This window comes from Calidris pugnax, unplaced genomic scaffold (assembly GCF_001431845.1).
Source record: "Calidris pugnax isolate Ruff unplaced genomic scaffold, ASM143184v1 scaffold3, whole genome shotgun sequence".
In the NCBI taxonomy this organism is placed as follows: domain Eukaryota; kingdom Metazoa; phylum Chordata; class Aves; order Charadriiformes; family Scolopacidae; genus Calidris; species Calidris pugnax.
In genome coordinates, this window is record NW_015090799.1 from 3572499 (window position 1) to 3598047 (window position 25549).

Here is a 25549-nt window from a genome sequence, read left to right on the forward strand (position 1 = left end):
TACAGATGCAGAACTAGCTCATAAAACTTGACTCTTCTCCCATCAGACCAGAGGAGAGAGTTTTACATTTTCTATAAGCCTGAAAATTTTTGGTTCTGAAGAGCATGCCACATTCTGCCAGATGGCACAGATTCCTGGTATGTTTTCTGTGGGGAAGTTGTTGTTGAAAATTGAGGGTTCCTGACCTCGGGGCTAATGTGGCTGACTCTTCTGCTAACAGGTTCTTTGCTGTGAGTAGTTGTTTAGCAGGTCATTTAGGGACTGGAAACTCCTGAGCTCTTTGCAATTGTTCAGTGTGCTTACTTTCCATTCCTGTGTTTAGGCAAGAGTTGAAAAAGAAGAAAAGATTCATGGCTGGTTCAGAACCAACCTAAATTTCAAATTAATTAAATTTCCAGCAAACCTCAACCCTTGTTTTGGCAGGTTCTACACTACAGTCAACGCAAGAAATTAGGCTCACATTCTTTTACTAGTTTTCTTTTGTAATTCCAGTGTAGAAACTTCACCCATGCAACACACAGAGTGAACAACACAGGAGGTAGTCAAAAAAACAATGGGATGAGACTTTTCTCTTATTGTAAACAGTAAAGGGTATAGGTAGTAACAGAATAAAGGGTAGAAACACTTAAAAATACATACAGTAAGGTTTTAAACTTGACAGGAACCCTGTAGTTTGATTTGTGAAAGAACAGTTTAGGTGGATAAAATACTGTTGCTTAGTGATGTTTGTGGCTGTACGCTTGCCTTTTGCTTATGCTAGGAAATATTTTTTCCAGCACCTATATTGTTGCCTTCCATAACATAGATAAAGGTTGACATTTTTTTTCTTGTATGTGAATAGCCACCTCCCCAGTGGAAAACATCATGGAAAATATCTGTTCTCTCTGGCTTTAAAGAAGTTTTTTCTTAAGATATTTCCTTCAGTTTTGCCAAAACATATCCTAAGTATTTTCCAGTGTATAGGGGGGAAAAGCCAGAATGGTTGATTACTTTTTTAATAGAAAAGGAAGAACTGGAAAAAATGTCTGCGGTTCTAATTCTTAAAAAATTAGTCATGTAGTTTCCTGAACAGCATTGCAATTTAAATGTTAAAGGGAGATTGTGTCATGCTTAGAATCTTTGTGTCTGTAAGGTCTTGCAGCAACAGTGTTGTCTTGTGCCCCCTGAGAAAAGGGAAATAAATTTACTTCTACAGAAAATAATTAGCAAATTGTCACTTTTGGAGTATTGAATGAGACTTTGGACACTATGAGGCTGATTCTTTCAGTCTGGTTTTCTTGGAGCATGTCAGATGTAATCCCATTAAAGTCACTGGATTTATGTTGCTGAAAAATAGGTGTAAGAGAGAAGAAAATTAGAGACTCTTAAGTGCATGTAGAAGGTTTGAGGTGGTGCAACAGAAGGTACCCAGAGAGATACAAGTGTTTTAAAGAAATCCAAGGGACATACTTCAGAGGAAGAGAGACTGTGGGGTTATGCCATTGAGGAATAAGTTAAGAGCAAATTAAACAAATTCAGCATGGACATTTCATATCAGAATCTTTCTAAGTCCCTCACCATCCCAATGAAGCTGTGTCTTTTTGTCTGTTACCAAGTTTAGTTTTAAAGATGTGGGAATCACCGTTAGAATTATGGAAATCACCTTAATGAGATAAATCATAAGGAACTAAATTCCATCTATTTAATAGGATCATAAATATTGGTCAAGCTGCTTTCCTGGGATAATGGTCAACCTTAGTTACTGTCAGTTGCAATTTGCAATATTAATAAAATAATTAAAGGCACGGATTGCTCATAACTAGCTGTCACTTTTCTCTTCTACTGTGGCAGCCAGGAAATTGTCTTTTTATTTACAATTTGAGGGACTCATATAGTGATTTAAAGACTTCAACAGCATGAAGTGAAATGCAGTCATGTATCTTTCTAACAGCTGTTAAAATTTCAGCTAGTCCTGCTTTAGGACAAGAAATATTTTATCTAAATATTTGATAAAAGACGAGATTTCACTCCAGAGACTGTTTAAAAAAAAAGCAAAAACACTCGTACGAAATTGCAAAACAAATGCTAACTAATAGTGAGATCTTTCCTTCTTTTGTTTGCCCTAAAAGACAGTAAAGACAAGTCCTGGAGACCAGCAACAAATTTTAAATACTTGGGCTTCTTTCTGATCTTAAACTGAATTTGCAGTATACCTGCATACCCTGCCAGTGACCCCTTCGCCATGCTGACATGATTGAGGTCAAACTCAGCCTTTTCTGTCTGACCTCTGTGGATTTTAATGCAAATAATCTTGCAATCAGAGGCCATTAAAAAGAAAAAATATTCAAACCAGATCATCTCGTTCTCTTAGCCCGCAATACCTTGAAACACAGCAGCAACTTCCTCAAAAGATGCACGCTAGGGAAAAAGTAACAAGCTGACTAGTGGCCTTATCCTGGTTCTCTGCATGCTAAAAAGCATCCACTCAAGTATGACTGTCAATGTCTGTACAGCATAGCAACTACTTGTTCAACTCAAACTAAGAAAAAGATTTTCCAAAGTCTCAGTGTTGAGTTTCCCTCCTACAGCTGCAGCTGTAGGGAGCCAGTATTGCTGGTACCCCATGGCAAATGCTCTCCCCCTCTGCTTGTCCTCCTCCTAGAACGGGGTGTTCTCACTCAACAGTCCTCCTAGGGCTTCTGGCCCTAAAGCAAGAGACCTTGACCTCATCCTGCCCTGAAATTTCCTGTTACCTTTATTTCAAACAAAGCCAGGCGAACTAGAGTTCCTATGCAAATAAGAGGAACTTGTGCTGAATAGGGAATTCAGGGCCTAGATTTCATTTCCATTTTTATTGTGTTTCTTGCTGCTGTCTGCCAAAAAGAAGGGGGTTGTTCTGCATCCCAATGAAGGCTCTAATCCAACTGACTAAACTGTATAAACTAACTCCTTGCTGTAGCCTTTGATGTTGCTATGGCTGGCCTTTCTGTTCCAACAGGCCTCTGAATGTAGCCTTCAGGCCCTTCCCCACTGCTGATATAATCCCCTTCCATCCTTCTTGGCCCCATACAACTGTGACTTGGGCTGGTTCTCGGGGATGCCCTCACCGTTAACAGACTGACTGACTGATATTTAAGATAGGTAGAAAGCATTAACACCCACCCCCTGCCTTGCTCTGCTGTGGGGGACACGAGCCCAGTTGTCAGGGCCTGGCGTAGGCTAGACAGAGTCTTAATCCCCCAGAATGAGGCACTGGGGAAAGGTTCTGGACATTAAACGTAGTTTTCTTACCTCCTCAGGGACATGTAATGCAGAGTCTTCTAAGGGAAGGCTTGGAGCTTTTTTAAATTTTGTCAGAAATATTCTCAGCAATAGGTTTCAAGGAGTGCCATAGTCACTGTCTATAGTCACTGGTATGTATTTTACCATTTGCAGCCCACATGCGTTAGACCATGTGTGCGTTGCATGATTACAGTGAAGAACTTCAGGTATAACCAAATGCCCCTGAGCCCTTTCTTGCCGCTCTGCCCCGGAAATGAGTCCTATTCCAGTTAGGGAAAATGTTCTAAAAAGAAATATGACTCTTAATTTCCCTACTTCTAGCCCTGCCATTGGTTCTTTTGGTTGGTTGGTTGGTTTTGCTTATTTTTTTCAGTTGAAAATTGCTTATTACAGCTTTCTTAAAGGGATAGAGTTCTTCCCCAGTTGTATCAAGGTGGCTTTTTTGGTGGTGATGTCAAAGAGAAGAGGTTAATGCCACTCTTTCTCCATCACATTTCCACTGTCCTCCCTATAGGCTTGCACATATAGAGTGGGAAATAAGAACCCAAGTCCTGCTGCTGCCAAAGTACATCTATACCTAGAGCTGCTAAGGAGTAAAGGGTAGGGGCCTTTATTCACTACCACAATCCAATGGTTCACCTTCCTTGAGATCCACATACTAGCAAAAAACTTTAACTGGAATGTGTCAGTTCTCAGGTTTTGCAGACCCATTGCTGATTACAGGCTAAAGCCAACACCACCCTTAAGCCTGTCATACAGCAACCCTATAGTGTGAACACAGGCAGAATGCTCTCAGAGTTGGCTTGTTCTCCAGAACTTTCCTGAGATTCCCCCTGAGAGGTGATGTAGTATTGCTACTTGTGCCTTGAGCACTATTACTTGGTTAAACTGCTCATTATGGGCAAGGCTGTTCAGAAGTACAGTTAGTTCAGACGGGGTGAGATATTCCTGCAGTGAAGACATGGCCAGTGCAGCCATACAGGAAGCTTCGTTGACCCACATGTCTCTGCAAAGCCAGGTAAGATAATTGTACTGCAGTCCTCAGAGAGGTGTTAAATAAGTCACCTTCTGAGTTCTGTTCTGGTGGAATAATGGCCTCTTTTGTTCTCCTGAGCTGATCAGAAGAACATTGGATGCTGGCTAGATGCTTGCTAGGATGTTATCCACGAGGCAAGATCTGTATTGTTTAGTGCCTAGTGTGTGAATTTGAAGGACTTGGCTTGAAGATGGAGGGAGAGATTTCTGCTCCCAGTTTTCACTGTAGTATTATGTCTGGTGCTTTAAGGTAACCTAACGTCAATTTTGGGTTGTCTTAATTCACTGAGTGATAAAGTAAAGCTGTTTGGCTCCCGTTATACAAACAGCCAAGATGCCCTGTAGGAAGCCAGAAACACCTAAGAGAAAAACAAGGTTGATGGCTGAGGATGGAAATTGCCACAAACATCTGAAGCAATCACTAAATGACTGCTGCTTGTGAATCAGCCTGTAGAAAACTGGTCCCTAGTACTGTTCTTCAGCTCTGTCAATACAATTGTCAGACTGGGCAAGTCATGCAGTCTCTGGGGGGAAGTTGCTTATATCATTTAGCAGTGTTTGATGTCATATTTTTGTGTTTTGAAACTCCAGTAAGTGTAGCTGACAGCAAGGCTGAAAGAGACAGGACATCTGCTTTATTGACAGCTCCTCTTGTCCCTTTCTTATTTTCTCAGTGTCTTTTAACTACCCAGTTTTTCAGAAAGTGAAACATGTCTGGTAAAAAGCCGTGGTCTTTTGCTTAGAGCACAGCCCCAGGCATTGCTTTCATCTAAAGAAATCAGAAATTGTCCCTTTGTTAATATAATTCATTCAAAGATACGCCTGCCATAGGAAAAGAGGTGTATTTGTAAACCACATTAAATGGTTTCATACTGAATCTCCAGTTGCACCACCCCAAAGCAATGCTGAGTTTTTCCTCAGTCTGTTAACATGCCTCAGCGATAAAACCATCCACAGGACTCTCCCTGCTGGAAGGATGAAGCAGAGTTGCAGGAGGACAGGTTAGACCAAGCTACATTCTAGGTATTCTTGCCACACTGGATGAGACAAAGATTATTTTTCCCTGTCATTTCTCCACTGAATCACTTAGGAGATTAGGTATTCCTGAGAGTTCTACTCTAATGTATGGCATGAACCACCTCTTCAGCACAGAGTAACTGTGTATGGGCCAAAAACCCGTCTGCATCACTGGCTCACTGGAGGCTCTTTTGCAAAGGTCACAGGTGACAGAGGGGTTGGTATAAAGTTGTAAGTTGCTGATGGAGGGGGAGAAGATGTACCTTTTGCGTTCTTTGGAGGTAGAAGAAATGAGAGAGTAGGTTATAGATTTGGAGTGTCTGCCTCTAATGACTCTTTGTCCTCTCTGAAGACTACTGATACACTGTTCATAGCTTCTGGGGTGCAAGCATACAGGCTGCACATCTTTGCGGTGCGTGGGGGTAACCTTAAAACTACTTTGAAAGTTTGCTGGGGTAACCGGCATGCTTAAACGCTGACAGTTTCATTCCTCGCACCCCCAAGTTCATTCAAATGCTTTGTTCCTCCTTGAGGATTTTACACCCAAACATCTCTGAGGCAAGCTACCTTACACGCTTCCCTTTGTTGCGCTCACGGGCACGATTTCGCTGTCTCGCATGCTGTTTGCAGCCAGTACAGAACTCTGCCACGGCAGAATGGCCCCAGGCGGTAGAAATGATGACAGAAACCACCAGGCAGTATCCCACTTGCTCTTTCTTATGGTTCCCATACTCCTCTTTGCTTTCTTCAAGAGCTCAGGAACTGCATTTCACAGCCAACCAAATTGCCCTGCTACTTCCTTAGTAGTCTCCTGCTATTTTAGCTCCCTTCATTTTCTTTTTCCCTACACTCTCATCTCAGCACTGGTAATTGCCATCTCTTTTTCTTAAACAGGCCATGCCAGATCTTCCTTTCTATCTGAAATCCAGCTCAGATCCCTGCAAAAGGCTAAATAGATTACTCTTGTCAGCTATGCTGGGGTGAATCTATATCATTAAATGGTATTTTCCTGTTATGGTTAATGCATGTTCACAAACACTGTTTCAAAGTCATATGCATTTCTTTAGAGTGTCTTTCTCATTCAGCATTGCCTGGGCTTGTCTGTGTTTATCTGGAAAGCTGACATCTCCAAAATTAAACACTTTCAAGATGGTTTACTCTCATTTGTAATTCGGTGTATAATGAGCATATCAGCTTATCTGTTGCCCTGCAATCTTCCTCCTGAGCAGACAGTGCCCTCCTCTGCAGTGTGATATTGTGCTGTTTTCCAAGGGACACATTGGGGAACTTATTCTAAATATTAATTCTTGTCACTGATTAAGAAAGTTAATGTTGAGGATCGTTAGGGTATCACTCACTGCAGTATCCCATGCACAAACAGGTCCAGTTGTATAATTAAATAGGCCATCCAAGTGCCGGAAAGATTGTATCCAGAGACATAGCTTTCTAAGGGCTAAGAACAATGATGATAAAGATCAAGTGGCTAATTGTAAGCAACAACCTCAAAATTGCCTCCGGATGAATAAATCACAGTGGGTGATCCAAGCATATTTTCACATGGATACGGTCTCCTTCAGAGAAGCAGGGAGCTGGAAAACATCAGAGGTGAGTTCCAATTGGCTGGAAGGGAATGAAAAGATTTGAATTTCAGTAGGGATTACATCATAGTTTTGTGTAATTATTCCTAGCTGGTGGAACCACTGCAAAAGCGAAAAGGCCCAGAGAGCAGGACTGTAAATCTGCTATCGCTGGTACTTGGCGTTGGCTGATCAGCTGCTCTTGTTATGATTTTCTTTGACATTTCCAAGATTGATGTGAGGACTTCTCTCATTCCAGGAGAAAAGGAGGAGAGATAAAGAGATTTATTAGTTTAGAAGGCACTAAACTACTTTAATGAAATATTAATATTAAAATAAAAAGGAAATAATGAAATAGATACAGTGTATACAAAACCGTATCAAGCTCCCAGGATGACGTCACCAGCAGGCAGTGGGGACGTCCCAGACCGGACTCATGGACGGATGGGAACTGGGTTCCAGCTCTGGGGTCAGGAACACACGGATGGGGATCAAAGGCAGATGAACAGACAGGATCCTCCTCGGACATCGGCCATTGAAGGAAGAGCTGACCCTTTGATCCCTCAGCTTTTCTACTGAGCGTGGGGCAGATGGGATGGAACACCCTGTTGGTCAGTTTGGGGTCACCTCTCCTGTCCCCTCCTCCCCACAGCTGGGACCCCTCTGCGCTTCTCCGCTTCCCACCCTGCAATGGGGCAAACAAGGGGATGAGCTGACCTTGGCTGTCAGAGCAATAAGGGTAAGCAGGAGCCTCTCTGCTCACCCTTCCTTGGCATGGAGCACAAACGTTGGTCTGATCACTCTGAGAACGAGCAGTTTTCTCCACAACATGCTGTTAATTTCAGAGAGTTAGATGAGGCCTGGCCAAAATGTAAAATTACTGAACGGAAAGTTGGTTCTGTTCTACTTCAAACTGGGACGCTTGTTCATCCCTGTCTAATTTCTGGTTGTAAAAGTTGAAACCACACTCTTTTTTCACCTACAATGCAGAGACTGCCAGCTCCAAAAAGTAAAAATTCTGATGGGCAGCAAAGAAGATGAGCAAGCATGCTAGACATCACCAGCCCCCTCAGACATGGGCTGTGTAAACACACACCACCCCTGGAAAGCATCTCCTTCAGAAGACCACCTGTCATCCTAAGTGGTTCAGCTCCCACTGAGGAGTTCCTGCTGTGGAGAAGAATGACCATCACATAGCAAAGCTAATGCCATCAAGCCTCTCCTGCTCTCACTCACATCCAGCTCTTGCCAGTGTCTGGAGGAGAACAGCTGGGCTGCTTGTCAGTGTGTGGCTTCCTAGTCAGCAGCCCTCTCCAGTGTAGGAGAGGTGGGAGGTTCAAGGAGGTGGTGGCAAGAAGGTTAATGTCCTTATGGTGGATCCCGCAGTGCTTAATACCATTTATTTAGGGGAACTTGAGCTGAGATTTGATCTTGAGACCAGCATCAGAAGATGCCAGGCTGTTTTCTGAGTGTAAGTACCATCACTATGAATTGAGCTACTTGTAGGAACAAAGCCTGTGCTAAAGTGATTGCAGGCTTGGGGAGAGTGTCAGCAGTGTCACAGCAAGAAGGACATCCGAGGTGCAGCATGATCCAATGTCATGTAGCAGACTATGAATCCAATGTTGTGTAGACTTATGACATGACCATTATCCCAGGATGCAGAGAACCTTGAAGGCAGACAGGAGCCAGACAAGGATGGTGGGACTCCTAAAGCATAAATCAGGGCTCCTGCCTCATGGTGTGTGTGACCTGACAGATGAAGGTCTGGCAGCCCTGTGCAGAGGAGAGCCTCAGGATGGTGAGATGGCCTGATGCCTGCCGATGCTGGTGGGTTATTTCATCAAATCCATTGCCAAACTCATATGCTTGCTTGAAAGCCCTGCTCACTGCATATGAGATGAATTAAAAAAGCAGTTCTCCTGAGCTCTCTGAGCCCCAGCCTTCAGAAATCCCTCACCTCACTCCCTCCTTTGAGGACACAGGCATTCCAAAAACATTTCGACAGCTGGTGTACTTATGGTTTTGGCTAAAGTTAGTCTCCGTGGGCTTATGTGTTAGGCATTAACTGTCTCAGGGCTGCTATACCAAGCTGCAGAAGGATGATGTCTAGAAGAGCCATTTGAGTCCTCCCCCACATCAGTTCTTTTCTGTCAGCAAACCCTGTGAGAACCCGGGGAGTCCCCACCTTGTGGACACACACTGTGGAGAGAAGGGAGAAGCGTAGCAATAAATGGTATCAGAGATTACATGGACTGACAGGGCTCGTGGGCCAAGATTAGGAAATAAACTCCGTTATGAGCGAAGACAACATATTCCATAAGCCTGAATTCAGAAAAGCTCTTTACTCACGGGGCTTTGCAAACAGCATGGCAATACCCAGCAGTAATTGCTAAGCTCCGTAACTCCTCAGGCACACTGAGCTCCCTGCTCCCAAACGGCTCCATCGCCTTTGTACACCACTCTGCTGCTGAGAAGAAGGTGTGGATTACGTAATGGCCTAATTATTTAATGCGGATTTCTGCACAAAGCTGGGTCAGTTTAAATGTAAAGGTAGTAAGAATATCAGGAGATGACAGGAGTGTTCCTAGCTCGGCCACTTGTTCACTCTTTGCCTTCAGGTAAATCACTTGATGTGCCCTATAACTTCCCCAGCAGTAAAATGCAGACACTGATTTTATAAAAAACTTTGGAAATACAGAGATTATAAACTTTAAGAACTGTTATATAATGATACTCAGGTAATCAGTCTTGCCCTCAAAACAAAAGTTAAACCAAGGAAAAGAATTTTCATGAAATCCGAGACTTGCAGGCCGAAAGTCAAACCCAATGGGATTTACCACTATTGGCTTTAGTTGGCCACAGGCAGCAACTGCAAATATCAGTGAGCTACAAGAACTGCACGGAGGTACAGCTAGCTGCGAGTTTTCTGTTAGAATGGCTTCATAGCAGTAAATTTTCAAAAAAATTTATATTTTCTGCAGGAATTTTTAAAAAATATTATTTTCTTAATCAGAGAGGAAAAAAAAAAGTCACTTCCACATACTCTGTATGGCACATGCCAGCCACTGCCATGGAGCCAGGAATCCCCAAAGCTCAGGAACCAAAATCTTGATGCTGATGTTCCCTGTGCAGCATTTCTCTGGCTCAGGGGCTGCTGTGACTTGTAGCAGCATGCTGGATCATGAGAGCATTCACTGGAGAAAAGAATGTAATTTAGGCTCTCTCCTGAAAAAATGTCCTCTTTCTGAGGATAGTTATTTAAATATCTTCAGTTTCAGTCTCTATCAGGCTTTCTCTGACAGTCGTTAGACTGGTTTGGCTGGGATGGTGGCACCCGGGGTCTCAAAGCAAGTCCATAGCTCTCTTTTTTGCTGCAGAAGCCATGTGCTAGGATTCATAACTCCAGAAGCTGCTCTACTCCCCTACTTGTTGCCAAGTGCAGTTTCTGTGGCCATTTTCAGTGTTTGGCCTCCACAGAGCATGCCAGCACCACTTATGCAAAAGCAATATTACAAGTACGTAGAAAAATGTTCCCTAGAGCCACTGCTAGATAGTCAAAATGTGCTATATGCGTTAGCATGGGTCAGCCTGAAAGCCAAGCTCTGACTTGGGATTATGCAACAAAATGAATTTCTTTAGCAGTAGCAGGATTAAAAAACCACTGTAAGAAAATGAAGAACAAAACTCCATACAATGATAAGCTCTTGCACCTAATGTTTCAGGGGGGACAAAAAAGGAAATGTAAACCTTTCATTAGTACCAGAATTGAGTAATGGGATTTATTTCAGGCATGCAATATATTATTGAAAGGTTATGCAGAATTTAGATATAATGTATGATATGTGTGAGGGGTTATATATTATTTAATGAGGAAGTGGGTGAGAAAAAGGCAGCAGAAAAAAATGGTGTTCATTTAATGAAGGGACCCTGGGACAAAAGCAAATTATAATTCCATCAGGCAGGATGTGAAGGACATTGAAAAGTATAGCTCAAAAGATCATCTAATTTATCTCACTGGTGATAATATGAGCATGGAAACTATTTCTAAGTGGCAGATAATTCAGATCTGAGGAATGTCTCTTACATATAATTTAAAAGGGAGAGGAATTTGCACTGTTATTATTAATAATGGAACATTTTACTTAAAAATTCAGGAACTTAAAGTTCCTCTAGTCTAGTTTTTCTCAGATGGTGGAAAGCTGTCAGTGAAATGTGGAGCCATTTTAATGTTTCCCATGGGACAGAAATATTGTTTTCTTTTTTCAAAGACACGAAAGTAAGCAGCAAGAAGGCTAATAAGTTTTATCAGGAATATCTGAGTTTATTATATAGAGCCTTGAAACCCTTTTTTATTCTAACAATTGGGCTGTCACAACTGAGCATTTCTGCCAGAGGTGCCTGTAGCCACCTTTTCTTACACCTTCCTACTTTATTTTCTCATGAACTGTACAGAGCTGTATCAGGCCAAAACTCGCCTTAGACTCTGAAGTGACAAGGTTTACTTATGTGCCTGTATAGATTATTTGTAGAACTTCCCACGAACAACATTGTGTAGCAAAACATGGAAAAATTAAAATAAAAAAAATACCTGAGCTTATAATGTGCTTGCTAGTGCCATCCTATTCTCTTCAAAGCCTCTTCCATTTATTTTTTTTTAGCTGGAGTTTCAATTTTCAAATGATAACACTCATATAATTTCCGTTTACATCCTACTATACCTTTCAAACAAGTCAAGGAGACTTTTAAGAGTTTATCTTGAGGAACAATTCTCCTTTTCTTAATTTTATCTTGCCTGAATATACCTCCTTGTCTTGCTTTAAACATTTTACTTATCCTTGGGTTTAGCTTTTAGATTATTGTAGTTTTTAGCTTTTGTATGACCAGGGTCATCATTCTTAGCTCTTAGTCACTCTCAAGATTATATTTCCCTAACATTGGTTTCACCTTTCCCTGAAATCTCTCCAGTTTTCCTATTGTTTTCTAAATATAAATTCACCAGAATCTTTAGAGATGTGATGATGCCATGGCATGAAGAACGGGGTCAGCCTGGCCTTCATGGAGTCTCTGGGTTGCTCAGACTGTTTCTGGCAGACCTTGAATGAATGACTTTCATTTTTGGCTTTCCATTACCATCTCATAGTAGAATTTTGAAGCCACCTAATCCGTTTTCTGGTGGCTTTGGACATCTGTTTGTGGAGAGAAAGGTGCAGAGACAGAGCCCTGCAACCTGAAATCCTGACACTCTTAGTTTCATTTTGGCAGAGTTGTCTCAAACTTTACAGTTTGGGGTGAGTATTGCTGACTTCACGGTACATTTAATAGATAATTCTGTCTGAAGGTCTCTACCTTGTCTTTTGCTTCTTCCTCTGTCTGCTCTGCAAAGTGCACTGAGACAAAAGGTACTGATCTTGTGAAAACCTGGGCAGTGACCACTATTCAGAGGGCATTCACTAGGGAAATGTTGATAATGCCTTTTAAGTTGAATGAGATCTATGGATGCCAGTTCCTTCTTTAAGGAAGTTCTTTAAGAAAGTCTTCCCGTGGGTTATCAAGACAGATTTTCCTACTCTCTCATTTCGCTATGGACAAGTAATGCTATAGCCAAACACAGCCCAAACAACACGTCTAAGACACCTTGAAGGTTGGAAGCCAGGGTCACAGGGCAGTAGGAATCATTTATTTCATGTGGAGCAGAACAGTCCAAGTGGTGGCCTAGGAACAGTTCAAGCCCATGGAGTGCTCCTGGCCAGCCCACCACCTGCTTCCCCAGGAAGTGGTGTCCAAAGGGCTCACAGCCCCATCTCTGCTGCAGCCATCAGGCCAGGCCAAGCACAGAGAGAGCTGGGGGTGCAGAGGAGGTGGGATGGGGATGGCTGTGGGCCGGTGAGGTCTGTGAGGGGGACCCAACTTACATGACTGTGAAAGCTGGACCATGCAGAGAAGAAGGACTGGTATACAGAAATACTCAGTAGATGGCAGATACCAAATATGTTAGAGAGCTTAGAAATTGAAGAGAATTGGGTCCGCTCAGGTGGTTGGATTTTATGGCTACTGTGTGTATCCAGAGCATGAGGGCTGAGCTAGGTATGAATGATGTATACCAAATGTTCTTTCCCTTTCTTTCTGATTTCTGAGAAACGTCTGTTGGAGAGTTGGATGTGGTCTTACACCAGGAAAGAATGTTGAAAGACTTCAGTAAAACATCTTAAACAAAGGAGGCTGTCCTAAAATTCAGTGGAATATACTGTATATCCTGAAAGATGCAAGAACCAGTCAAATTCACACTATTGATGGGAAGCTATCGACAAAAAGATAAGAGAGAATTGGATGAAGCACATGGGGGCTAGGATTCCCTTCACAGTAACTGTTCAAAGCTCCGTTGCCTGAGGTAAAGGGAAAAGGTGCAGAAGAGCTGCCTGAAACATATTAGGTGAAAGGGATAAAAGGCAAGTCAAGCTGAAGAGGTAAAAAAGCTATAGAGCTCCAACCAAAGCAGCAGAGGCAGCAGAGTAGCTGTATGTAACTTTCAGGCCAGATAACATAGCTAAAACCAGAGAGTTCAGCTGTGGTACTGACATGCATGGAACATCTCAAGATTCAAAGGCACAATTAATTTGTAGAGAGAAAGAACGAACTTACAAAATGATCCAAAATAAAAAATAAAATGAGTGGCTGTGCCTCTAGTGGCAAAGTTTAAAGAATAGGATGGACCATGAGGGCAGGTCCTGTGTTACAAGAGAACAGACAACCATTATACAAAGGCATGGGTGGCCAAAGGGACACGTCTAATAATAATACTTAGCTGTTTTGCCATCGGAGAGACCCAGATGACTCTGTGACACAAGTGGGTATGAGCTAATGCTTATAACATCCCTGTGAGGAAAGGGGTGCTCTCATTTCTTAGATACAGCAGATGAAGCAACTTACCCATGGCCACAGTTTAATAGCTATGATTAGATCTCATGACCTTCTGCCTCCATATCTTCTACTCCAGACCATAGTTCCAGTACTAAATGAATCCGTGCATGAAACACTGCATTTGCAATCATAAATAAAACCAGAATTGTTCCAGCTGGGTCACACAGGCACAGAGAACGTAAAGTCTGGCAACCAGAGCAAATCAAAAGGACTGGAAACTAAGTTAACTTAGTCACTTAGGAGAGTGAACAAGAACAAAGACAAACAAAGTTTGTGGAAAAAAAAGTAAGTGTAGCTTGGTGACATTTTTTCCAGGATGGACCTAGAACACAAAAGCACCAAACCATTTGTTCTGCAGAGCTGAACGGGACAACAAGCGAAACAGAAAACCTGTATTTATGATAAAAAGGAGAACTCTGAGTGGTGCACAGATGTTTCTGATCATCTTCTCTCATTTGACAAGCTGAGCATGACTTTACATTGAAAAAGAGAAATATAAATGTAGTGAAATAAATTGCTGTTCACAGAAAGGTTATAGAGGGATTGACTGGGAATAGAAAGATCATGACTGGGAAGACAAGTGTTCTGAGAATTTAAAACACCTAGAATATCTATGCTCCCGTTATTTCCCTTTCAGTTATGTGTGCGCTTTTGTATACACCTATGCACCTATATATTCATGCATAGATACGTGTGCTTATATTTCACATGAGAATGTGAATGATTTATTCCTAGTCAGGGCTAGGAATTAATTTTGTTGAATTTTTATGATTATTCTTTCGCTAGAGATGACACTGATGCAGAACACTTGCAGCCAAGAGAAAATGTTGAGCTTCCCTAACTGGATGTGTTTTGATTTGCAGCAGTGGGTCTAGGCCCTTCTCTAATGCTTAAATGTTAGACAGTTCTTCTCTCCAAGATGTGTGTTTACTAGTGCACAAATGATTCTGCTGTCATTGTTTGATGGTTGTAGTAATCTGTAAAATGAGGGGAATTTCTGTGGAGCCTTGTTCTTGTAAATGCTGCTGGTTTAGGACTGTTACTCACGAATTTCTTCCTTACATGAATAATTGGATGGTCCACAATCCATACAAAGATATTCATGTGTGTTCTGTGTAAGGACTACAGGGCTGAGGCCTTAGGAAAGCTTAAGTGTAAAGTGTTAAAAGCGTAAAGATCAAAATTTGACTGTAGGTGAGTAAGCAACTAGCTACAAGGCAAAACAGAGAGAGTCAAATTCTAAAAGCATAAATTAGTGATCATCTCTTTAGCATTCATCTATCCACCTTCAGTGGAGTACCACAGCTCCCAGGTAAAAAACCCATACGCATATTTAAATCTGGCACTGAGTGCTTTCCTATGCAGTTTTTCACAATGGCAAAGCCCGAGACACACAGAGAGATGGAAACCTGTGTTTCCTACATTGTTGTAATATCTATATACAGAAATACATACGTATAATTTCTACATATGGCAAATGGGTGAATAGGGCATGAATGTTCTCTGTTTCTCATAGCGGAGAGAGTAGAGCATCAAATGAAATTATCAGGTGGAAGGCTAGAAAACACACAAAGAAGGCAGTGTATTTTTTCACAACACTTAGTCTGTAGAACTCATTTCCACAGGATCTTGGAGACACCAAGTAAGTAGTTGAGTTTAGAAAATACTTGGACAAATTAAAAAAAATAAATCACCAGGGTATGTTATACCAAAAATACCATTGTAGTTCAGGTAGCCCTTGGGCCGCAGACTGCTGAATGCTGCCAGAATGTGCCAGGGGAGAATTCTATATGCTTGCTCTGGTTTTATATTCTTTGCATCAAATCTGCTGTTTACCACAAGTTTCTGTGCTGGATGGACTTTTGTTCTAATTTAATGTATCTAGTTTGATGCTCTCAGAGAAATCTAGCTTACAGTGTTTAATCTGATATTTACTACTTGCAGTAAGTAAATAGACCATTGACTGTAGGTATTTTCCCAATAGAGCAAACCCTGTGGAAAGGGTAACTATCACAGTTTGGTAAATATCAAGGTTCCTTTTTAATGTTGTTATGATAATGTTTGATCTACACAAATAATGATGCTTTAATATTTCAGTGAGGTTGTCTGAAAAACTATATAGAGATTGAAAGAAGATTTTGAAAGAATTTCAATATAAGGCTTTTAAGGATCTAAAGTTTTTCTTGACCAAGCATGGTAGTTCATTCAAAACCCCTGTTAAGATGGAAAGTGCTTCAAGTACTAATATTTTGAGCAAATGAGCCCTAATGATACAAACACTTATGCACACGGTCCCTTCACCCTTCTGAGTAATCCCATTGAACTGAATGGATCTAGATATGTTTTAAAAAGTGGTGTATATGGAAGTGTGTGTAAAATTGATGTCTAAACAACTTTCTAAAGATCAGCACATACCTGTCTTGTAATTTTGATTCCTGTGCCCATTTTAATCGGTTTTTCAATGTTCTAAATAAAGAATCGTCCTAACACAGTCCTGTTTTTTGTAATAAAGTGGATTTTTTTGAAATATCTGAACTGTCAGTGGTGATGTGTAGGACTCCAGGTGCTCCCGCTCATGGTTTTGTGGAAGGAGATGACTTTAAATACGGGGCCCAGGTTTACTTCAAGTGCAACGCAGGTTACAGCTTAAAAGGCAGCCGTGTTGCCTACTGTCAGCTTGATGGAATTTGGTCAACACATCATCCTGAATGTGGTAAGGTCACTTTAAGTTTTGATTATTATCAAATGTTTCGGCCGATGTATTCACATGAAACTAAAATGTCCAAATCTCACTTGAAATCTGGTAGATCTGTGGCTTAACATGATGTGCTTTTGTCTTCCTGTCTTTAAGAAGCAGTAGGGATTCTGATTTTATTCTGCTGGACCCTAAACCTGCAAGACTTGCTTATATAAATGTCTTACTGAAACATCAAATGACTGAAAACTAATTTCCTCAAATACATCCTTCTTATACACAGACTGAAAATGTCTAGGACCAAAACCAAGTGAGGGACATTGTGCAACAATGAATAGCTATGTCTGTTACTATGTACCTGTACCTCTGATACCTTCTCTGCAGCAGTCTGGTGCACTCTGCGGAGGTGGTTAGGGGCTTACTCCATGAAGACTAGACTCTTATTTCAACAGAATTCCCATCCTAGAAAAAGAGAGATTCTCCCATCCCAGAGAAAAACTGATAAAAGAGAAAATTCCATTCGTTCTGGCTGTGCGAGTTGGCATGCCTACCATTTACATTGATTCAGCTGTGAAATTCCAAGCCCTTTTTTTCTCATCCAAAGAGACTTTTAATTTTTCCTTACTTGTTTTGTATTGCACAATTTTATTTCCATGTTCCAGAATAATTCATAACAATTGGAAAAGTGCTTTTACAAGTGTATTGTGGCAAACAATGTAATTTGGGGGAGGTGTGGGGCTGTATATAAGTTCATCTGTAAAAGCAAGCAATAAGCATTCTTCTGTCTAGAGAGAATGTCTCCGGTGACAGTAAATGTAATATCAGGACCTTGCTAAAGTCCCTGCTGCATGATGTCCCTGGCTAAGGATCTATTCAAAGATCTATCTCTAGACTGGGCTGCTACTGAAGTGCTAGGTGGTGTAATTTGGGTCTCTTCTTCCCAGATGTTTTCTCTTGATTTTTACCCATCAAAAAAGTCATAACCCTGAGCTTAGGGAAGAAGAGGAGTACTGTTAAAGTCACTGATGGGCATAGGATGAAGTAAGAGTCATTGACTTACTTGGTCAAGCTTGGAAACGTGCACTCGGCTCATCAGACGATGCCTGTAGGGTAGCTCTCAGGGCAGCAGGCAGCACACTGGGGGTGATTCCCTGTGGTCTTTAGCTGCTATCAAGTTATCAGTCACTTGTGGTTCACATGGGAGAGAGCCTGTGAGGTACAGAGAAGAAAAATGAAGCCAAATTAAAAGGACACAGAGCTCTGCTTCTCCCTTTCTACTGGTTGAGAGGAAGTTCAGCCATCCCCTTTGTTCATTGAATATCGCTCATGTGGAAAAGTACTTAAGGACATATATAACCTTCAGCATATGCTAAAATCCAGTGTTGTTGAAGAAAGCACTGAAATATATATTTAGGTTGTATTATATGCTCAATGGTGAGAACACGTGCTCCTCATTGAACTCGTCCCGTTACGGTCAGCTAGTACTTATGGACTATTAGTACTTATTCCTCTGTCTGCTGCCGTGAGGATGTGGGAACAGGACAGGGCCATACCTGTGCACTCGTGCTGTGCTGATCTTACAGGGATTTGAAGAAATGTTTAGGTCGTTATATGTTGGTGCTTTTGTGAAGTGAGGCTCAGCAGGCAGCCGAGTCTGAAGCAATGACACGAGGAGGTCATTTCTGGTCAATCGATAGGTCTCAGTCTTCCCAGCCCCCATAAGCAGAGCAGCACCAACCTTCGCTGTCTGAACTAGATGTTCACTGGTTATCATGCAATGAGACATCAGACAGAGCAATTCAACAGAATTGCATGTTACTGTCAGCCTGACGAGAAAACTGAGATAAAATCCAAACAGGGGAAAATAAACAGAAGTACCTTTTCAGCTGCTAAACAGAAAGAGCAGAGGAGTGAAATATATAGGAAAAAAGCATGTATTAGCATCACATAGGGAATACTGTCATCCAGATTTAGGCCAAAATTTTAGGTTTATTGAGAGAAAAAAATACAACAATAAATAAAAAGAAGAGGGAAATATTGGGAAGGAGGAAGTAAAAGCGGTTTTATAGGCAGAACCTCGCATGAGTAAGCTTTCCATATTAAATTTTTAGTATCAGTAAATATATATATGTATGCTCTCTTTCAATTCCCTTATTTCTCTGGATTATTGAGATCTCTCTCTCTCAGTGCTAAGAAACCAAAATGCAACCAAACATAGAAGTGAAATTAAGTAGTCCAGTTTTATTATCCAAGTCCAGTGAAGTATTGGAAGTACAGAAAAGGGAAAAGAATGACAAGGGCCTGTTTCCTGCAAATAGTTTAAGTGCATCCTTTTATGCTTTTGAATTAGCCCTGTTAATTATAATGGGACATTAACATCATGTAAAGTCAAGGTTTGTTTTCAGGATTGTCAACTTATGTTTTAAAGTCTTTTCAACAGTTTGAGAATCTTATGCTTTCAGTGAAGAATAAAGTGTCTATCATAAACAAACATCTGTATATTATAATTTCTTCCTTAATATTTGATCTTTTCAAAGACAGAGATCCCAGACGGGTCTTGAAAAGGCATCTTTAATAAGGTGTAGAATATGTAGTAACATCTGAATGAAATGCTAAGCAATCTGATGAGTGAAAATAATGCCGTGAACTTGATAAAATGGTTACTATTTTTTTTCCCGTCATTAGTTCTGGATGAAAAAAAATGCTCAGATCCTGGTGGCCCACTCAATGGCTACAGAAGAGTAGTAGAAGACACTGGGCTCTTGAATGGACGCTATGCAAAAATTGGCACAGTCATTGCTTTCTTTTGTAACAACTCATATGTTCTCAGTGGGAATGAACAGAGGACCTGCCAAGATGATGGAGAATGGTCAGGGAAGCAGCCAATCTGCATAAAAGGTAGTTTACCATCTTTTTTACCCCAGCTCACAAAAGTTGCTGTGGTTTTACTGGTGATTTTACTGGTAAATTATATGATTTACACTTGCCAAACAATCATTTTTGCAAAGAACAAAGTGTCTGACTGACACCTGGTGCTGAGATGGGTGGTTTACTCACTCTCCTGGCTGCTAATCTCAGCCAGAGAAGACGCTGTCTTTAAACATAGAAAGGAATGTTCCCTACAACCCTTATTACCGTCATTGTATGATCAAACCTGCATAAGATAAAAATCAGAAAAGATCAGGAGGGAATTAAAATAGAAGGAAATAATTGTCTCATCAGAGTTGCTGTCATGGGGCCCAGCTCTCCTCTCACAATCCTTTTAAGTCAATGGGACCAGCCATGAGTGTGAAAGGTTTGGTTCAGAAAACCACTTGAAGACATGCTTAAGCTATCTGTATTCATAAAAACACTGAAGCACATCTTTAAATACTTTTCTAGAAAGGGAATTATGCTGTTGACCTGGAGCTACTCTAAGCATGTATGAAACCCTGAATGGATGAATGAATTTGGGCTGGGGAACTGCCAAATTCATTTTCCCAAAGCAATTGTTTGACACATTTTAATGATTTTTTTTTTTAACTGAAGTAATGATCTTATAAGGAAATAAATCTCACCCTGTGGGATTTGCTTTATTTTGTTATTTTAAATGGAAATATTCTCTCCATGAAGTGCATAATCAATCTGTGGAAAGCATCTTTATTGATGTTAACTTTGATAGTGACATAAAGGTTAACATATATAGTTGTCACAAAGAGCTAGATATTGTTAAATCCCACAGAAGGCAAGTACTCAGGCATACAGATAAAATCCATCCTGCAAGATTCCCTTTCTTCCACTGTGCACAGCAGGAAGGACATCCTGGCAGAGTTATTCAAACTGATAAACCTGAATATTTTATCCTGGTCTTAAGGAAATAAACTGAATATGCAAAATTGGAAATCCTGAATCTTCCTTCTGCTATTTTGTATATATGTGGGTAACTCTGAGGTGTTCCTTTGAATCAGAGTCTCCAGCTCCTTCCAATGGGTGGACGAGCAAACAGATTCTTAGAAATCTGTAACATCCTGCAGCCTTTCTCTGTATGCCAAGTCACTGGGATTAGCTGTGTGTGCCTACACAGATGGAAATTATTTTTTATATAAATCAATTATTGCAAAAGTTTGTTCAGATTCCAAATCATCAGCTGCAGTGGTATAAATCTGGTGTTCAGACAAACTGATGGACAAATCTTCCTCCATGGCTGAAAGTGCCAGTGCAGAAGACACTGAGCCGCTTCTCCTGTTGTAGCTGGGATAGATCTGGCGATCTGCGGGGAAGGGTTTTTCCAAGGCTTTAGGTTTTAAGTCCTATCTATATTTTAATGCATGTAAATTACTGCCTCTTTTCTTAATCCAGTCGCTATAGCTAGTGAGAGGAAAGAGTGGAAATATGTATGAATCATAACACTTGAGCTGTGAATGCAGAAAAGTACTGTGCAACATTATATTTTTTCTAGCCTGCAGAGAGCCAAAGATCTCTGACCTGGTGAGACAGAAAGTGCTTCCAATGCAGGTTCAGTCAAGGTGAGAACGCAATATCTCAACTACAGTTTAAAGAAAAAATATGATTGCTTTTCCCCTCCTCTTCTTTCCAGCCTGTGTGTTCACCCTGCCAGAGCAGCCATTCCCACCACTCCACCACAACCAGGCACGGGGAGCTGCCGGAGGGGAGTCTCCTGGGGCCGGGGGCAGTCAGGGAGGGATGCGCAGTGAGAGATGTGCAAACTCCTGGGCAGTGCAGGAATCAAGCCTGTGACAGGCCATGGGAACAGGCTGAGAACAGTTTATTTGGGGCTAATGATGTGTCTAAAAATATCAACATGTGCCATCTCAGTGAAGAAGTGAGTGGAGAGAGCACAAGGAGGGAAGGGGGTGTAGCGATGTCATCTGCTCCCGTTAAGTTTCACCATCGAAAGCCATTGATATAAAGTTGGGTTTGAGGCAGGCATGGGGGAGAGGAGGAAGGAGAGTAGGAGGGGAGAAGGGAATGACAGATCGGACCCTGTCTGGGCTTACCCTTCTGCTCATCTCTTGAAATAAGCCCAATCTAAATTAGTTATGCTGCAAATGTTCAGGTTCATTTTTTTCCAAGTAGTAATTTCTCATTTCGGGGTATTTTTTTTTCAGTACATGATTCATTTATTTTTAGATGCAGTGCAAGAACTGTCCTCATCTTTGGTCTTAAGAACAGCCCTACCAGGTCAGAATAAAGGCCCAGCTCAAGCCATATCCTGTCTCTGGCAATGGCCAGAAGCAGATGCCTAGAGAAGACTTTGGGAACAAGGCAAGAACGTACTTCCCAAATACTCTCCCACTCTCCAGCTCTGTCATGTATGATTGTAGAGATGGCCCTGAGAAGGCATCAGGAGGCTTTAGTAGCCACCAAGGGATTTTTCTTGCTTAAATTTCTCAATTCACTTTTGAACACAGGTCTTTTTTGGCTAGATGTTTCAGAGACCAACACCAGCTGTATGACAGCAGGTACATGCCTCCACCTCCATGGCATCATGATGGCATCTCATGTTTGTGGACTGTTTTTATCCCTTGAAGTAGGATCTCCATTACCTAGATTAATAGTGAGGCAAAGTGTGGATTGTGCAATGTTGCAAGGTCACGTGTGAGTAGGGAACGGGGCCCTGGCAGTCAAAACATGACCACAGCAGCTCTCATCCTTCTGCCAAAATACACGAAACTTGCCATTGCTCTTCTTCTTAATAACGGCTTTGCTGGAGTGCTGTTAGTGCCTCACAGATTCTATATGACAGAGGTGGCCATGTAGCTCTGTGATCAAAAATGGAATTACCACATGAAAAAACATTCTTGTGGCTTTTGTGGATGCAGGCAGTACCAGAAATCTCGAGGGAAATTAATGTCCTGCTGAATTTTTCAGATGTAAATATTTTTTTTGGAGATACGTGCTCTTAAGCGTTACAGCAAGGGACGCTTCCTAGGTAATGAAGATTTAAGTATGACTGTAGTCAAGCTTATGGTCCATAGCTAGGCCGGCGCGTATATTTATTTTTTTAATTATGTGCCATATTTCAGCTAATCAGTACAATTTCTAAATGGAAGCTGAGCTATTATTACAATTATAAAATCTCTGTGGTGAGGCAATTATCTCTGTTAATTGCTAAATCAAGCAACTTTATCAACATGATTTAATTTGAATCGATTCCTAATACTGCCTATTAAAATGTTCACTAGACAAAAGATGTGCCTAACTCCTCTCTAGTGAGAATTAATTATGGCAATGCCAAATTCCACTGTACTTTCTTTATTTAAAAACATGATATCTCAGTCCTTTTGTTAATGGCAAAAACTGTTCCACATTCAGAGGCAACTGGTTGCAATCCAGAAACTGTAAAATGAAAAAAAAAGAGACACAAACAGAAAATTTGTAAACACGTGTGTATTTGTATATTTGTACATATATGTATATATAAATAAAATAGCTGGGATGCAAATGCTATTGCTAAATTATGTTGGAATAATAGTTTGGCCTTATTTTTTCACAAGCAATCTTTATATGCTTTTAAAAATGGTGATAAAGCTATGGTAATTATCACTTTTATAATATTATTACCTATTACCTTGTGGGTTTTGTGCCTTGAAACAGGGAAACACCTTTGCATCAACTTTACTCGTCTGCATTCAGCAAGCAAAAGCTTGAAATCTATCCAACCAAGAAGCCAGCACTTCCGTTCGGAGACCTGCCCCCCGGGTACCAGCACCTGCACACCCAGCTCCAGTATGAGTGCATTTCCCCTTTCTACCGCCGCCTGGGCAGCAGCAGGAGGACTTGTCTGAAGACTGGAAAATGGAGTGGGAGAGCCCCTGTGTGTATTCCAAGTGAGTCTCCGAGAGAAAAAAAAACAAAACCCCACACATATTTGGGTAGGTGTGGGAACAGGATGGGTATTCACCTTAGATGGTATGGGAGTCCCAGCGGTGTAGGCTGCCCATGCTTCCAGCTGGGAGATAGCAGCAATAAAGCTCGGAGCATATATGGCTCTTTTTATCACCAGTAGAACCTGTACAGTTGATGGTGTAGAGTGCTTTCAGCACTGTAATTTACCATCAATTTTTTTCTACTCTTTCATTGAGCAAAAGAGGTAGTGAGTTTCTCTCCTGATTTGAAAATGTTTTCCTACTATCATTTTGTGTTTTCCTGTATTATTTACTGCAAATCTTTCCTCTCTATACTGTGGCACACAGCTGGCAAAACCATCAAAGTTTAAGCAATAGAATGGAGAGTTTGCGTTACGAGGAGGCTCTTCCTTTAATACACCCTGCCAAGGCAGGGTCCGTAGCGCAGACTGTAAGTCCAGGTAGACCTTACCCAGAGCTAGTGCACAGAGTAAGGGTAGAAACATCACAGGATTTGGTACAACCCACTGCTGAGATCAGGGAACTGTGAAAAGTAGACCCTCACATCAAGCAAATTTTTAGAGTTCTTGTTTGTGGTTTTTGCTTTTCATGTATTGAAAAGTATTTCGTTGAGTCCTTTTCCCTGCGGGCATGCACACACACATGCCAGGGAAAAATAATGGCCTAAGGAAGACTAAAAATGTGACCACATGATGTAACTCTTTCAACTGAAGTAAACCTTTCCAAATACAGATTTTACCCCAGGTCTGACCCCGGGTATTATATTCCTAGAACAGGCCAGAGCGTTTTCTTCTCCCCAGGATGGCTGTTAATTTAGACACATTTGCTTCCAGCTTCTTGCTGCAAGACAAGTCTGTTCTGATCGGCATGAACTGATGTGCTAGGGTCAGTTCTGGGAGAGGACCTCACAGCAAGATCTGGACAGGCTGGAGAACCGGGCAAGGAAGAACCTCATGAGGTTCAACAAGGAAAAGTGTAGGATCCTGCACCTGGGGAAGAAGAATGTGAGGCACCAATACAGGTTAGGGGTGGACCTGCTGGAGACAAGCTCTGAAGAAAAGGATCTGGGGTCCTGGTGGACAGCAAAATGACAATGAGCAAGCAGTGTGCTCTTGTGGCCAGGAAGGCCAACGGAATCCTGGGCTGCACAGGGCAGAGTGTGGTCAGCAGGTCAAGGGAGGTCATTCTCCCCCTCTGCTCTGCACTGGTGAGGCCACAACTGGAATCCTGCCTCCAGTTCTGGGCTCCCCAGTTCAAGAGGGACAGGGAACTGCTGGAGAGAGTCCAGCGTAGGGCTACAAAGATGATTCAAGGATTGGAGCATCTCCCTTATGAGGAGAGGCTGAAAGAGCTGGGACTCTTTAGTCTGGAGAAGAGAAGGCTGAGGGGAGACCTTATCAATGCCTACAAGTATCTCAAGGGCGGGCTGAGGGAGGAGGGAACCAGACTCTTTTCAGTGGTTGCCAGTGAGAGGACAAGGGGCAATGGGCACAAGTTGGAACATAAAAGGTTCCACTTGAATATGAGGAAGAGTATCTCAAGGGCGGGCTGAGGGAGGAGGGAACCAGACTCTTTTCAGTGGTTGCCAGTGAGAGGACAAGGGGCAATGGGCACAAGTTGGAACATAAGAGGTTCCACTTGAATATGAGGAAGAACTTTTTCACGGTGAGGGTGCCAGAGCCCTGGAACAGGCTGCCCAGGGAGGGTGTGGAGTCCCCTTCTTCGGAGATTTTCAAGACCCGCCTGGATGCTCCTGAGTAACATGCTCTGACAAGCTCTAGGCAATCCTGCTTTGGCAGGGGAGTTGGACTAGATGATCTCTATGGTCCCTTCCAACTCTAAAAATTCAGTGAAATTCAGTGAAATTCAGTGAAATTACTCTGTGATGGTCAAGGGTGAGTTTTAGGGTACCTCTGGCTTTATGGTGTTTTATTACAAGCAATAATCAGGGCTGGTCTTTTCATTTCTTTATGCAGCCGTCTCATCATAGTGCAGCTGGATAAGGTTGTCATGAAAATTCACCGGCTCAAGTGCTGAATCTACATTCCTACTTCAGCCAGGAATTCAGATAATAATAGAAAAATAGGAAGTTTCTTTTTTTTAAAAAAAATCTATATAGAATACTTCTATACTATGATTTTGCAGGCTGGAGACAGAGGTTAATTAGAAAGCTG

At 41.7% G+C, this 25549-nt stretch overlaps 1 protein-coding gene across 2 annotated transcripts in view; it reads left to right on the forward strand.

The window, feature by feature from the left end:
• Positions 1–25549, forward strand: part of PAMR1 (peptidase domain containing associated with muscle regeneration 1) — a 58468-nt gene that overhangs the window by 29876 nt on the left and 3043 nt on the right. Inside the window, exons 7-10 of one of the 2 annotated variants that reach the window (XM_014937144.1) lie at positions 16354–16524; positions 19192–19404; positions 20945–21011; positions 23104–23336. In XM_014937144.1, coding sequence (XP_014792630.1) covers positions 16354–16524; positions 19192–19404; positions 20945–21011; positions 23104–23336 — 684 coding nt within the window. The remainder of the gene's footprint in view (positions 1–16353; positions 16525–19191; positions 19405–20944; positions 21012–23103; positions 23337–25549) is intronic. The other variant, XM_014937147.1, reaches the window with a different exon arrangement.